Source organism: Plecotus auritus (genome assembly GCF_963455305.1).
Source record: "Plecotus auritus genome assembly, chromosome: 4".
Taxonomy (NCBI): domain Eukaryota; kingdom Metazoa; phylum Chordata; class Mammalia; order Chiroptera; family Vespertilionidae; genus Plecotus; species Plecotus auritus.
Window position 1 is genome coordinate 107,979,445 of NC_137775.1, and position 16,350 is coordinate 107,995,794.

The 16,350-nt window shown below is 50.9% G+C and overlaps 1 protein-coding gene across 3 annotated transcripts in view; it reads left to right on the top strand.

The window, feature by feature from the left end:
- Positions 1 to 5,091: 5,091 nt before the first annotated feature.
- The window catches only part of PAXIP1 (PAX interacting protein 1), a 38,776-nt gene continuing 27,517 nt past the window's right edge, over positions 5,092 to 16,350 (top strand). For 2 of the 3 annotated variants that reach the window (XM_080664646.1, XM_080664647.1), the window contains exons 1-4: positions 5,092 to 5,299; positions 8,664 to 8,798; positions 10,569 to 10,612; positions 12,348 to 12,411. In XM_080664646.1, the coding sequence (XP_080520772.1) occupies positions 5,219 to 5,299; positions 8,664 to 8,798; positions 10,569 to 10,612; positions 12,348 to 12,411 (324 nt within the window). In that variant the 5' untranslated portion in view covers positions 5,092 to 5,218. The remainder of the gene's footprint in view (positions 5,300 to 8,663; positions 8,799 to 10,568; positions 10,613 to 12,347; positions 12,412 to 16,350) is intronic. The other variant, XM_080664645.1, reaches the window with a different exon arrangement.

Consider the following 16,350-nt stretch of genomic DNA (forward strand, 5'->3'; position numbering starts at 1 on the left):
GACAGACATCCGGTACCTGCGCAGGTGAGCACTGGCAGGTGAGTGTGGCCAGTCTGATCAGGGTGGTACACAGCCAGCAGTGGCTTCTGTGGCACCATTTCACCCCCCAAGTTTGAATGCTTGACTCCATAAACAAAGGTATTCTGATTCCTTGGCCTGTTAAGACTGCTGGGTGCTTGACATACAATGGTCAGTATAATTCCTAATGATAATCTTATTTTCACCGCTTCAAAGGCCACAAAGGCAGCCACAGGGCCAGCCTATGGGACCCGCTAAGCTCTTTCCCTCCAATGACCATAGCTACAGGGTTATTCTACACCTCAAAACCAACAGCCACTCTGCTGAATGCCTGGACCTGCGTGCCGGCCCGCAAGGACCTTCTCTAAGCCTCTGCTGCGTTAGGACCCATTCCCCAGGCTTAGGCTTGTGTATCCATATATCGGTTAGTCTTTCAAGGGCAGACATGATATCTTATTTCAGAGGAAACAGTTCTCAATATCCCCACCATGTCCCATGTCCATTAGGTCAGTTAGGCCACTAGTGGAGCAGTGCACTCAAATCAGGATCATCTGAGAAAGCTGGCGTGTGAAGGGGCGGCTGACCGAGGCGTGGCAGGATACCTGGCCTGGGCCTGCAGGGGTGAGAGGAAGGATGAGCAGAACCTGGAAGGCAAGAGAGAGCTGCACAAAACAGGTGACTTAGGCAGCTCAAGGCAAGCTGGTAGGAACTGGGAAATAAATGCCCTGACCCCCTCTTCTCCTTTCTCACCTCTCCACTCTGCTGGGGTTCCCCATCCACTAAATTCAACCTGAAGCCCGAGTACAAGGGAGTCTGTTTATATAAACCAGGCTGGACACAGAGGAAGACTACATTTCCCAGAGTCCCTTGCAGTTTATGTTAGCATCATGAGACTAGGTTCTAATCTAGCCAATGGAAGTGGCTGGACAGGGACATATGCCATTCTTTCTAGACTTGGCTGAGAACCTCCAGAATGGTACTCCTCCGTGCTTTCTCCCGATGTGTACAGCTGGAAGAAAATGTCTCTAGGACAGAAGCCCATTCAGAGGAAAGCTGAGCAAGCCACCAAGTTGTGTGCAAGGAAGTTTCAATGTTTTAATCCAATGAAATGTGTAGTTTGTCCCAACATCATCTTAAACCAGGTTTCTCAGCAGCAGTACTGGTGACATTTTGCACAGGGTACATGGAGTGGGGGTGTCCTGTGCATCACAGGTTCAGCACCTTCCTGGCCTCGACTAGATGCCAGTAGCACCCTCTCCCCTCCAGTTATGACAACCAATGTCTCCTGACGTTGCCAATCACCCCTGGGAGGCAAAACTGCCCATAGTTGAGAGCCACTGATGTAAGCCTTCTGGATAGTGTGCCAGGTGGGGGATAGGCCTGGGACAGTTCACCTTAGAGCATGGAACTGTACAATGCATTACATAGGTGCTTATTTTAAGATGACTGCTTCATTGCAGCACTGTAACTGCTAAACTGGAAACAGCAAAGGTGTAACAATACAGAATTGATTGAATGAAGTTACATTAAAAATGGAGCATTCTGTACCCATTAAATGATATAGACCTAACATATGGAAGGACATTCTTGTTTATTAAGCAGCAACAGAAGAGTGTGTGTGGTATAATTTCTTTTTAAAAAATGTTTTTATTGATTTTAGAGAGACAGGGAGGAGAGAAACAAAACATCAATCGGCTGCCTCTCGTACATACCCCACCAGGGGATTGAACCCGAAACCTGGGCATGTGCCCTGACCAGAATCAAACCAGTGACCTTTCTGCAAGAGGGATGATGCTCCAGCCAACCAAGCCACACCCACCCGGGCTAACCTCAGGCCTGTTTGTGCCTCTAAGTTAGGTGTTCTTCCCTTTCATGAAAAGGTTAAACGTAGTCTATAAACTCAAACTAAAGGTTTACAAAACATAGAGCACGTCTATCTTTCTGTGATGTGTGACTAGCTGAATGGAACACAAGAGAACAAGACTGAGATGGTTATACACAATATAGAGATGTTTTTTAGAAAGGCCTTTGGGAATACCTAAATAACTGCCCAAATTCCCACCATGTGGTACAATTTAGGTTAAATAGTCTCAACTCTACTTTTACTTTGTCTAATTTCACACTCCACCGCCCCCACCCCCCGCAGCCTTGGATTATCTAATTTTGTAATACAAAATAAGAAATGTATTACCCCATTTATCAGATTAGCATTAAGCAGGCGCAGGCTGTTTATCTTTGGAAGGCTGATTATCCACAAAATGATCATACTTTGAACTCAGGTGGAGGAAGTGTAAAAATAGGAATCTCAGTGTGTCGTATTTGGGTAGTATATGCATCGAAGTTAAAGAAACGCAAAGCTTCTATTTAATGAACTGATACTATTATTACCCTAACATGGGTCAACTCCTAAAACATCATTGATGAGAAACACCGACTTATTCGTGAGTCATATACAGCAGTCTCAATGTGGTACTTTTTCCTGTAACTCTGTGAAAGGGCAGTTTAGATTACAGACATGGACCTGTGCTGACAATGATTTTTATGAGTCGTGGTGCTGATTTAAAATACTGAATTGCCATCTTTAAGCCTTCTGGTGAGTGGGTAATTCATGTCATGATGTCAGTTTTGCAGGCTTCCTCAGAGCACCCATTCTGCACATGAAATTCAATTTCACCTTAAGATGCTTATTTTTCATCTCTGGCAAAGTTGCTGTGTGCGATACACCCTACAGAATGTTTTCTTGGTGTGAATCTGCCCCAGGCCTTCCTGGTGCCGGTGCCGGGAGGCCACCATGTTCCACACCATCCTTGCCCAGTTCAATGTGCGCTTTACAATTTCTGACAGGTTGATGAAATTTTATCTTATTTTTTGTTAATTCTCACCCGAGAGTATTTTTCCCATTGATTTTCAGAGAGAGTGGAAGGGAGGGAGAGGGAGAAAGGAGAGAGAGAAACAGCCATGTGAGAGAGACACATCAATTGGTTGCCTCCCACACCTGCAACGCAGGTACATGCCCTTGATAGGGAATCGAACCCAAGACCCTTAGGTAGGCAGCTGACGCTCTAACCACTGAGACCACTGGATTGATGAAGTTTTAGACAGCAAATTTCTTAGTCCCAGAATCTGCTTTACTGAGTTATCAGAAGTCACAGCAGGGTGAATTTGTCCTGCTATAAGTTAGGAGTTCCTTTTTAACTAACAGAATAAAATACCAGATGAGGTCTGTTTTAAGAAGTTTTTAATATAAACTTACATGCTTAGTTCATGTTTAACCAAGGAAGAAAAGGGCTAAACAAGTGCTCTGACACAGGCCGACTAATTTCAGTTCTGTATTTAGAACTAATTTGTCCCTGGGATGTGACTCAGTAGGATAGGTGGAAACTGGTGCACCGAGAGATCTCCGGTTGGACTCAAGTCAAGGCACATGGGGGGTGAGTAGGAGGCTGCTGATTGATGCTTCGATTTCATCAATGTTTCTCTCCCTCTCCCTTCCTCTAAGAAAACCAATAAAAACATGTTTGTTTTTTTAAAAAAGAACTAATTTGTTACACTGTATTTTTTAAACACTGAATGTGAAATGTTATAAGGGTCAATACCAAATATATTCTTGTGTATTCAAAGGAAGGACAGTCCATTCTTATTCAGGCATGCACTCAATGTTTTAATTATCTGTAAAAGAAATTTGTTAGCTTTTGAATAATGCTATTTTACGCTGTACAAAAGACAAAAAATTAGAATAAAACATAACTGTAATTAAAGGGCTCACTTTCTGCCCATACAAAAAAACTCCTTACACACACACAACGGGAAGGGCGATCAAAACCTCACTCACCTGGTTAAGGGGCCAGTGCACCCAGATGGCTGAACCACCACATACATCACCTTTGCTCTCTGAACTTCTCTGTGATCACAGACTGATAACGATAATGAATTAATGTCATGAGAGTGCCACACTAACTCTCTTGGAATATTATTTTCCTATTTCTTAAAAATATATTTTTATTGATTTCAGAGAGGGAGGGAGAGGAAGAGAGAAACATCAATGATGAGATTCATTAACGCTGCTTCCTGCACGCCCCACACTGGGGATCTAGCCACAACCCGGGCAGGTGCCCTGACCGGGAATCCAACCGTGACCTTCTGGTTCCCAGGCCCACGCTCAACCTCTGAGCACGTCGCCGGGCGGGGGAAAGATTAAAAAAAAACACAAGTTCACTGACAGTTACTTAAAAACGTCCTCCTGCTTAGCAGGTAACAGCAGCAGGAGGTAAAGCCTTAGAACACCTGGGGAAGAAGGGCTCAAACCGATTCTCAGCCGCCGCGGGCCCAGGCTGGTCGGGAGACTCCCCAGGACGCGGGGACTCGCGGTAGGATGGAGAGAGTGCAGGCGCCTCTCCGTCCTCTCCGGCGACAGGATGACGTCAGAGCGGGAACGCGTCACCGTCGCGTTGTCAGTGGCTCCGCGGGGAGCAGAGCGGGGCTCAGCCCACAGCGCAGGTCTCGGCAGGAGCGGACTGGCGGGGAGACGCCCACCGGCTGGGCCAGGGAGCCGGGCACCTCGGTCAGCGGCGGGGACCCGACTTGTCCCCGCTCTCAGCCAGGACCGGCCCTCCTCGGCCGCAGGTGTGAGGCGTCCCCTTGGGTCCGGCCGTGCGGCAACCGACGATGCTCAGCTCCTTGGCGCTGAGACGCTGAAGCTCCGAGATCCGCGGCCGCCGGCCCTCGCCCCGCCCCCGTCGCGGCCACCGCCCCTCGCCCCGCCCCCGTCGCCGCGCGCACGCACCGCCCAGGTGCCGCGCGTGCTGCCGGGAGGGGGCTCGCGTTCCCTCTCTCCCAGGGCCGGCCCACTCCGGCCGCACGTGGGGGCGCTCGTTTCCCCGCGTCCACCGGGCCCTCGCGTGAGGGAGCGGCAGCCATAAGAGCCCTTGTTCCTGGAGCGGGCTGCGCTCAAGCCGTATCCCGGGGCCCGCCGGCCGCAGCGGAGGCGCTGGGCGGTGTCGGCTGACTGCCCGGCCCTCGGCGCTCCCCCCGGCGTCCCGCGGATGGTGCATCCCGCAGTACGAGCGCGGCTCCCGCGCTTGGGTCGTTCGGCGCGGGCGGGGCGCGGAGGGCGGGGGAGCGGGCCGGACTCGCCGCACCGGGCCGGGCCGACCCGTAGGGCACTTTGCCCCGCGGGCTCCGGGCGGGAGCCGCCGCGACCATGGCGGACCAGGCGCCGCAAGTTCCCGAGGACTTGTTCAGGGAGGTCAAGTACTACGCGGTGGGCGACATCGACCCGCAGGTACCGCGCCGCCCCCGCCGCCGCGTCTCCGGCCCGCCCCGTTCCCGCCGCGGGCGCGCGCTTGGGCGTAGAAAGTCGGGACCCCACCGCCCGGTCCCCGCTGGCCTGGCCGCGCGTAGGCTGGGCCGCCTGGCGCCGAGCAGGCCTGGGGCCGGCGCCCCGGGGGAGGGAGGGGACCTGGGGGCGTCTGCGGGACCCAGGAGGAGATCTGGGGGCGTTTGCGGGACCCTGGGGCATGCCCAGACCCGAGAGGAGGGTAGAGCACGTGGGTGGGTCAGCTCCTGAGTTCCTTTTGCTCAGTGTCCCCCGAGTCCTAGCTCGGCCTAGCGCATATTGCCGAGCTGTCCTCCGCCTGGCGTTGCCGGGCGTCCCGTCGCGTGGCCGTAAGCCCCCGACCCCGCGGCCGCCTCTGGAAGCGCCCGTCCCCTCCTTTCCAGGCAGGATCGGGACAGGTGCCTGTCTCTGTGCTGCCGGCCCGCTCTGGTGTCTGGGCTCCCGCGCGAGGGGGCTGCTAGCTGGCCCGGGGTGGCAGCCACCCAGCTGTCATCTGTGCGCACCTGAGAAGCGCTCAGTTCACCAGCAAATTCGGATTCCTGGATTTTCCTAATTGGGTATTGGGTGAATTATACAGTAAATGTAGAAAATACCCACTTAGCACCATCCACACTCACCCTTTAAAACTTTCTAGTGTGGGCTCGTGGGAAAGGTTATTGAGGCTTTTCCTAAGCTTTTTCTCAGTGATACATCTGTTTAAATGCTAGTCTCATTCTGCAGTGGGAACCAGTCTTAGTTGAATAACCTCTTCAGGTTAATCTTCTGATCCTCCCTTTCTTTATCTATGCAGTTATGTGGCCCGGGAGTCTCGTCCCCAGTGAGTGCCCAGCCTGGAGGAAGGGCGTGGGGAGCCGGGAAGAGTGCAGACTGAGGTTAGCAAAGGCACATGGTTGATGTAGAAGGAAAGTTGGTATAGAAGGCGCTGTGGTCTTGGCATTCTGGAGGCTTGTGCTTGATGTCCTATTAACCAGACTCCCCAGGGTGACCCCAGGTGATACTTCCCTGCACCTTTAGGGTGAAGAGACTCTAGCTTTGAATGTAAACGTAAACAGGCTCTGAACTCTGATTATGCTAGACTGTGACAACGTTAGCTTTTTCCAGTGCTGGTAACTCCCCTTTCTTTCACCCCCCATCTCATTTAGGACTTGAACCCCATGCTACTTAAAACCTGGAGCAACTTATGTTGAACCATATTTGCTCAACAGTGTAAGTCAAATCTAAGTGCTTAAAAATGTTCAAAAACCACTTGGATCTGCAACAGTTTGCTTTCTAAAAAGTATAGAGCCAGAACATCTGATTCTCGGGATCGTATAAATACGGACTCAGAAAGTTGACACATTGAACATTAGTGCACGTCAGGCATGGCGCTGGGTCCAGGTGTAACAGAAAGATGGGTCTTATGGGTGGCGGTGGGCGGGTGGCACACCTGAGGGCGTTAGCATAGGGTGCCAGGTGCTGGGGTGCTTAGGGGAAGGCACCACTGAAATGTTCCTGAGTAGGCGTCCTTTCCCATGGGTCCTTCACTTAGGGTGAAAGATGATTGCCTTCAGGTGGGACATATGCCCAAGAGAGGAGGCATCCGTGTGTTTGGGAGATGCTAGCCGATGGGTGGACTGGGAGCAGAGGGAGCAGAAGTGCCTGCAGGCCGAGATGGGCAGTGTGGAGACTGGACAGGCTGGCGCCTTGGGCATCTTCAGAGTCCATGTGGGCCTGCAGGCGTCGACAGTGAAGCTGTTGGCAGACACTGGGCATCAGTGAGGGTGTGAAACCCAAAAGGCTGCCTATTGTTTTAAGAAATGAGGCATGGAAAGGCAGCAGAGAAGGGTCAGGGCAGGGTCTGTTTGCGCATGTGCATGTACACAAGACGTGGCCACTTGGAACTTCGTAGGCAGCGGGGAGAGGGTGAAGTTTCCAGACTCTTAGAAAAGGCAGTAGGATCCGGAGCAGAATGGAGGCATTTTCTGTGAGACGAGTTGAGCGCATGTGAAGCTAAAGATGCTTGGAGGTCAGGGGAGAAAGAAAGTGAGCTGGTTTGTGGCTGATGACCATGGTGCTTTCATTCATGGAACAAATATTGGCATCTGTTCCAGTCCTATCGATGGGTGGTAACGCATCCTAAAGAGGTTGTCCCTCTTGTGGGTAAACTCAGGAGCTCTGGCTGTCATCTCACTAATCTAAACTTCCTTCTTTTCAGGTCCCCACCCTGCTAGTGTGCTCCGCCCTCTATGCTGGTCTGTGGTTCCCAGCACTTCGTTCTTTCCTCCTGTGCCTACACCCCTTTCAGTCACCACAGTCACTATGTCCTGCTAGGTCTCTCACGTGTGTCTTCCTCCCCTTTTCCTTTAGGGCAGTGGTCGGCAAACTCATTAGTCAACAGAGCCAAATATCAACAGTACAACGATTAAAATTTCTTTTGAGAGCCAAATTTTTTAAACTTCTTCTAACGCCACTTCTTCAAAATAGACTCGCCCAGGCTGTGGTATTTTGTGGAAGAGCCACACTCAAGGGGCCAAAGAGCCGCAGTTTGCCGACCACTGCTTTAGGTCATGTGCCTGCCTTGTCACCTGGTTATTGCAGCCATTCCTCCCAGGTCACCTGGCTCATCATGGAGCCAAACCAGTCCATTCTTTGACACTGACCGTCAATCTTTCTAGAAAATCTGATCATGTCTTAGCTGCTCCCAGCCCTCCTGCCTTCCCTGAGAATAAAATTGCGTAGCACTGAAGAAGGTGTGCACAGTGCATTTGTGCTCACCTGACCCGTGGGAACACTGCTCTCCTTACAGCGCAGCATTGTCTTTGCCTCGTTAATTGTTTTAAATTCACAAGGATTCCACTCATGTCCAGTGAGTCCTCAAATTCGTCAATAGGTTCTTGGACCTGCAGCAAAAGGACATGTCACAAAACCAGGTTTAGCACAGGCCCATTGACAGAAATCGGAGTTCGGTTCCTGTGGTGTCTGGTCAGGGACCTGCTGTGTCCCTTCCCGGGCCTTTCCTATTGGCGGTGAACACCCATCGCCAAGCCAGACCAGATCTCCGGCGCACGGGGCTGTGTGCTAGGTGTCTGTCAGTCCTCTGTCTTCAGCGCTGATACCCTGTGGCACCTGCTCACAGTAGCCTCCCTGCTCACTTGTCAGTGAACCAAGAGTTGCTGCTTTTCATTGTCCCCTAATGTTTCATTGACTATGACAGAGTACAAGGTGTGTGTGGAGAACAAGGTGTGTTTTTAATTAGAATGTTCATGTTCACACTAATTTGTACACACCAAGAATGAAATGCAGAATTTTAATGTGTGTGGTTTCTTTAAAGGTTATTCAGCTTCTAAAGGCTGGGAAGGCTAAGGAAGTGTCCTACAACGCACTGGCCTCGCACATCATTTCTGAAGATGGGGACAACCCAGAGGTCGGGGAGGCCCGGGAAGTCTTTGATTTACCTGTTGTGAAGGTCAGTAGCAAATATTTTGTAATACCTTCTGGAATGAAATTTGTATGTAGGTAACACCCCATGATTTGTAATGTATGTGTACATTGGACCCAGCGACACCCAGGCTGGAGGAAGCAGTCAGGTCGCCACCTGTAGATCCCTGTGACTGTGACTGCAGACTGTGTCGCAAGGAGTCCTTTCCAGAGAGTCGGCTTCCTTCTGGGGCCCTTCCTGCAGCCTGAGGACACCCCTTCACAGTTGTCCCTCTCACCTGTCCACCATCGCCCTCCGAGTCCTGGTACCCTGCATTGCCCCCCGGCTCTGAGCACCCTCAGGACACATCAAAGGAATACCTAGAAACTAGGTCTGAGCAGACCTGAGGGGTTCTGGGTGCTGCTGCTGAGAATGGCCCGGCTCATGTGAAGGTGTTCTGAATGCAGGAGGGTCAAAGCAGGGTCACCGATGTAGGTTCCTGTTCCAGCTTAACTGAATTCCCGGGAGTTTGACTAGAGTCAGACGATGTGAAGATACGCTGGCGAGGTGCTTTCTTTCGGCCCAGTGCACTTACCCATTGAGTTAGCTCAGCATTCGGCAAAGTAATCAGATCTTCGTGCAGTAATTATCCCAAGTAGAGCCAGTCTCCATTTCATAAAATGTTTCATATTCCTGCACTCTGTCTGCAGAAGATAAACTTATGCTGAAAAGTTGTTGGCGTTACCTAAAAAAAGGATGAGGGGTACTTCCCTTTCCAAAGTTCTTTTTTTTTTTTTTAAATATATTTTTTTTATTGATTTCAGAGAGTAAGGGAGAGGGAGAGAGAGATAGAAACATCAATGATGGGAGAGAATCATTGATCAGCTGCCTCCTGCACACCCCCTACTGGGGATCGAGCCCACAACCTGGACATGTGCTCTGACCGGGAATCGAACTGTGACCTCCTGGTTCACAGGTTGACACTCAACCACTGAGCCAGGCCAGCTGGGCTCCAAAGTTCTTTTAAGGTAGTGACAGAAACAGTGCAGAGCATTAGTGAGGATGCTGCTGCATGAGAAGACTGCACTTCTGTGTTCATGTCGTGGCTGGTGCCTGCACCGTCTGTGCACCTAAGGAGAATCTCAGTAAATACCTGGCGTGTGAGCTAACGCGGGAGTGTGTGCGTGTTTCAGCTGGTGAAGTCCTAGAGTCGGCTGGCTAAACCAGGCATCACTAGATTTTTACATAGTGATTTCGTGAAGCAGAGCTATCAGTATAGTGATTCATGTACTTCTTAAAATTAAATATAAAAAAATAAAATGTAAGATAATTTAAAAATATATAAAGTATCCCCAAAGGTAGTGATTAACTTACGGTTTTATAATTAATCTGAGTTTTAGAATTCATAAAAAGTTACCTTGTACGGTGTACTGATATCGTGTCTATTTGGCTTCATTGAAAAAACACACCAGTTCACACCTTATTTGATTCAGGATCAAGAAGGACTTAGGAGGGGCTGGTACAGGTTGGATAGGGAGGGCAGGGGGCCTCAGTTGGCAGGACAGTTTCTAGCCGGCCTTGAGGCTTAAGCAGTAATGCATGGAATTAAACTTTTATACATAATTTTAAGCTTTCTCCTTGGGCATTCACAGAGAGCCTTTGACCCTTTTGTTCCTTCTACATGAATACCATCGCTGCAGTTTGGGTGCTTCGTGGTCAGTTATAACTGAGTCTTTAGTGTCTAGGAGCAACACTGGTAGAGTATGTCACTTTGTAAGTTGGAAACACCCTTTGATTGAGTCCTGTTTTCTTTTGCAGCCGTCCTGGGTGGTTCTGTCTGTGCAGTGTGGAGCGCTCCTGCCGTATCCTTTTTGGGGGAAAGGAGTGGGGAGAGAGCATTGATGCTTGATGTGGGAATTGCTGGGTGAGAAGTGGGTTCCGTGGTGAATTGTGTTGTGTCCATCCTATGTCCTGACCCGTGGCAAAGGCGAGCAGCCGAGTGGACACAGCTGCAGGCTCCAGTTACGCTGTTAACACTTTAGGGCCGGGAAGGAGATGACGTCATGCAGCCCCCTCTGTTCTGCTCTGGGCCAGGCTGTTCCTGCAGACGCCTTTATTCTTATTGGATTGGTGCCGACAGCGGGCATCTCATTGCATTAAGTATTTATAGGGACCTCAAATAAACAGGGAGTATCCCTTTATACGCAGTTCTTGGGTGATATGCAGAACTGGAGCAAGTCCGTCCCAGAAATCCCATTTCTCATCCATTGTAAAGAGTTAAAGGAGCCCTAGCTGGTTTGGCTCAGTGGATAGTGTGTTGGCCTGCGGACTGAAAGGTCCTGGGTTCGATTCCGGTCAAGGGCACATGCCTGGGTTGTGGACTCAATCCCCAGTAGGGGACGTGCAGGAGGCAGCCGACCAATGATTCTCTCTCATCATTGATGTTTCTATCTCCCTCTCCCTTTCTCTCTGAAATCAATAAAAACCAAAAACAACTGAGTGAAAAATTAAAAAAAAAGAGAGAGTTAAAGGAAATGGGTTTTGGTTTTATTTGGGGGGAGGGGGTGTTTTCTTTATGAACACAGGGAAAACAGACTGGGAGTGGGAGGTACTTCTGCAGATGAGAGGTTAGTGCTGTGTGGGTCGGGCACCCTCCTCACAGGGGCCCTCAGAAGGCCATCCTCCAGCCACCACTTGCCATCCCGGAGAAGCTCCAGGGTCAGAGAGGGCACTCAGGTCTCCCGGACCACACCCTCCAGCTTTCCCTTGTTCCTGCTTTGCCAAGTGTTGGCCAGCCGAGGGGCCCAAGTGAAGGCAGGAGTATGGTGATAGGGCTGGCGGCATGAGGTTGGGGTGTACAGGGCCCTGCATGCTGCAGGCTCAGGTTTAGCGGTTTTCAGTGTGCCTGGGTAGGAGACTTCAAAGTGCAGTAGTGTTTCCAGTCTGACAGTTCTCTTTGTTCACCCATCTCAGTAGGTGAACTTTCTCCTATAGGGACAGGATTGCAGATACTCCACAGTCTTCAGAAGAGACTCAGGCCAGGCTGGCCTGTGGGCATCTGAGCCCAGAGCCTGCATAGGGACGGCTGTGCCCTGTTGGCTCACAGACGCTCTTCAAGCAGGATTCTGAATGAATTTTAAAGTCAGAGCTTTAGAAGAGCGTTGCTGGCTCTAGTGTTAGCAAAGGGGGAGCTGAAGCCCGGGGGTCCGGCCTGTTCTCACCGGTAGTGGAGGCGTTGGCACCAGAGCTCAGGCCCTTTTATGAGGGATTTGTTGCTGCACAGCAAAAGGGATCACACTCGAGACTGTGGACTTGCTCTGAGATGCCCGCTCTGCCCTGTGTGTATGGGCATGGGCACGCGTGTGCTGGATCTCGGGCCAAGTGCTTGGTGAGTGCCACGCTCACTGGCTTTGGGAGCGCCCTCACAGAAAACCTCTGCTCTCTGTGCTGTCGCCTCCTCTCCCAGTCCCCTCCTCTCCCAGTCCCCTGTGCTCGGGTTACTTTTGGTCTGTGTCTTCCTGTAGTGGGTGAGTGTGAGTGTGCGTGAACTGTAGGTGGCACTGCTCTCATTGCATTGGAATCTTAACTGTCCATCAGAGTCAACGGATTTTCTCCCGAGTCCTGCCAGACCTTTTTTGGAGTCATAGCCTGCCTGTCCCAGGTGAGCACGCCCGCGGTCACTCTCATGTTATTCGTGTTTGTGCACAAGCATTGCTGAACTGCGTGCTCTGTGGGGCACAGTTGTGTAGACACTCATGCTTCATTTCCAGATGTGGGTGATGAGAGAAGGGATTAGTTAATGTTTTTTATTGTATTCTGTCCTCTCAACCCCCTGCTGAAAACACCCTCTAGCTATAAAAAATGATTATAAAAAAATCAAGTTGCTATTAAACTTACTTTAAAATTACATAGAGAAATTTATCTAGAATTACTAGTCAGTGCACAGTGCCTCGGCACGCTGCCCTTCTGTGTGTGCTCGTGATCCCATTCCATGATCTGGGCCTTAGACAGTGTTTTGGGGAAAGTGTTTAGTCCCATCTTGGAGCAAGCCTTTGAGAAAGGGCACGTCAAGGATGTAAGGTGAGATGAAAAGGAATTTAGATTGTAGTCTTGCTTTTTAAAAAATGCCTTTTTAATAGAGGATTATGGAACCAGTAATATTCAGCTTGAAATTGTGAGGTTATTGGCCACAATTTCATATCAACGGTCTCAGCCATCTAAGCAATAAGTAAGCTTAATTATGGTTACTATGTTTTTGTTTGTGTCTCTTGTAAATTCTGGAAGCTCTGGAAGATTATAAAATCCTTTAGTTTTGTTTTTGTTACATCCACTTAATACACATCCTTGAAAATTTGGCTTTTTTTTTTCTCAAGAATAGGAATTTTGTTGGTATTTGCATCTTAGTGTTTTTCACATTGGTGCTATAAATGCATATTTATGTGGTGATCTTTAAAGTTGGCTAAAATGAAAGCCCTTTAATGATAGTTACTGTGGTCACATGTACTTTTTATTATTTTCCTTATACTTCTCTGTATGTTCCAGATTTAGAATAAACATCAGAAAACTTAAAAGTGAAAAAATTTTTTAATATCACTCATCATCCATAAACACAGTGTTCTCTGGTTAAAATGTGCATTTCACATGTAGTTGTATTTGTCTTGCCTGGATTTCTGGGTTCAGAGCTTCAAAGCCCACTGTCCCGAGGCTCGAACTGAATGAGAAAGTGGGAGGAAGAGGCTGGGCAGGGAGACTAGGATGTCAGGGGCCATGGCCGCAGTGATGTGGGGTTTAGCAGGGCTGACCTGGGGAAATAAAGAAGCAAAGGTCATTAGAATTATACAATTCTTACATAGTCATTATTAGTTGAGTGCTAGAGAACACTTTTAGTCTTGAGAGGAAAAACTTAACAGCTGCATTTAACAAAGGTCATGTATGTAGTGGATTATTACATGACTAGAGGCTCAGTGCATGGATTCGTGCACCAGTGGGGTCCCTCAGCCTGGCCTGTGCCCTCTTGCAGTCCAGGACCCCTCAGGGGATATAGGACTGCCAGTTTCGGCCAGATCCCCGCAGGCCAGAAGTCTGACATCCCTCGAAGGATGTAGTAGTGCCCAAAGCGGCAGGCGGCCGGGGAGGAGCCTGAGCCCAAGCCTGGGCCAGGCGCCACACTGCTCCTGCTGATCCTGCGGCTGTCGCCATTTGGTAGTGCTACCACAGAGGCAGGAGAGGCTTGCACTGCTGCAGCTGCGCTCACCAGCCCGCGAGCCAGCCCGCGAGCCAGCCCGCGAGCCAGGCTTCTGGCCCCCCTCTGGCGCCCCTTGATCAGCTGAGTGGCGCTCCCGCTGTGGGAGTGCACTGACCACCAGGGGGCAGCTCCTGCGTTGAGCAACTGCCCCCTGGTCATCAGTGCACATCATAGCCACCGGCCAAACAGTCTAATGGTTGAACGGTCGCTTAGGGTTTTATGTATATAGATACACATGACATGGAGGGTGACTGTGTATGTAAAATCTGTGCACGAGTCCCGGGTCAGGTGGCACAGATGCTGACCTCTGAGCTCAGAAGGAAGCAGCAGTGTGGACTCCAGTTAGGACCCTTGGTGGAGGATGTCAGATTGAGTGGGCCTGAAAGGATGGGCAGAATTGGAGTAAAAATGGGGCAGGGAGAGGGCTTCCCAAATAGAGCAGGTGGGAGGGGCAGCGAGGCCCTGGCAGCCTGCGCCGGGTGTGGGGGGAACAGGGGACTGAGTCAGGGATCTGAGTGTGAACCTGATGAAGGAGCCAGTGGAGGGTGCTGCTTTATGTTTCATTTTGGATTACAAATGTTTCCTAGAACATTTGGAAAGCACAGGATAAGCAAAGAAAATTAAACCCCTGAAATCTTGTAGGTGACACTGGTCTGGGGCTGTTAGCTGACTGAGGAGGGGAAGGATGGGAGTTTATGGGAGGGACCGGTCCAGTCTTTAGACCAGACAAAGGTTTGGATTTGGGTCAGCCCTGTGGGTGGAGATGCCGCACTGAGGCACTGACCTTGGAGCCAGGTGGGGCCTCAAGTACAGGGAGAAGCTGTGCTCACCCAGTGGGAGGTGCTTCCTCCTGAAACCAGGGTCAGAGCCCCCCCCCCCCCCCCCGCCCCCGTTCCAGCGCTCTGGTTGGTGATCGCATTGTTGCTGGGTGTGAAACAGGAGCTGGTTTCTGAGGGCAGGTGAGGAAGCGGGTGTGAAACTCGTGGTGTTTGGGGTGATCAGCTGTATACCTGGAGGAAGGTCTGGGCATTTTTACTGCCTCCCACAGAGGGGCGTAGAGGGCAGATGACAGCAACGAAGCTGGGCTAGCACAGAGGATGCTGGAGGAGGACAATAGGATTTTGGGGAGCCAAAGTGAGTCAGACATACCGATTTTGCTTTTTTTGCTGGGAAACAGCACCCAGGTAAAGGCGAGGAGCATTCAGTGGTAGCTGACAGTTGTCCTGTGGCCCCGGACAGTGACACAGGGCCGCTGATGGGCTCGAGGGCCTAGTACAGGCTGGGGGTCTAAGTAGACCTCTATTCTGGGCTGAGAAGACTAAGGTGTGGTAATGGGTGGCGTTGCGGGGGGACATGGGAAGCTGGCCTCAGTCTCCTAGGTGCTCCTAGGTGCACGCTGTCACTGGTCCGGTCCTGTGGTCTGGGAAGTGGCCCAGCTGCTGCGAGTATCAAGGTCCGAGGTGCATTCTGGAGTGTGGCTGGGTCTGTGGTGGACAGGGTGAATTTAGCAAGACCTTGGACAGGATTTTAAGACTTTAGAGCAAGTGCAATCGGAGTCTAGGCTCCGTGTTAGGACCTCTGTAGGTTACTGTGTTCTCAGTTTGTCACTTACGGTGTGCGTTGGGCCAGTGATAGAGACCTGCGCCCAAGTGCAGGGAGATGGCACACATGAGGGGAGGGGCAGAGGCTCTGGCTGCTAGTCATTGGTGTGAAGAAGTCCTGGTGAAAAGCATGCTGGGCACTGGTGTCCAAGGTGGCGGAAAAACCAGTTTTGAGCTGCGTTAAGCTCATGCAGCTGGCTGACGACTTCCTTTGTGACAGGAGCAGTGCCCAGGAGCCAAGTGAATGAGAGATTTCCTCGCTCAGTGAGTCTAGGGGTGCAGACCTGTGAACTCACACCACGTGTAACGTGTGCAAATGTCAGGTGTGGAATGGTCTGGGAGGGGAGCCACCGCCATGCTTGGTCTGCACGAGGAGAGACCCTGGTGTCTGCCCCTCTTGGACCCGGAGGGCTCCACCTCTACGAAAGGACTATGTGGCGGTTCGGAGAGACCTGTCTTCCCACCAGGGGCTTGTACAGCTGAGCTCTGTTGGAGTCCTCCCGCGCTCTCCAGGGACAGCAGGGAAGGGTACTAAGCAGTGGAAGTTGGGGAGCAGGCATCCCTGCCTCTGACCCCATGCTGGTGCAGGCCGAGGCCTGTTGACGGGTGCTGGGTAGGTTTCAGGGAAGAGGCCGAGACAGGCGGGGAGCCTGGCCAGGGCCACGGTTTAAATCTGGAGGACAGAAAATAAAAGCCCTTTTCATTCTGTATCTCAGACTGCCTACCCATGTGCCTCACTGTACTCGGTCCTGTG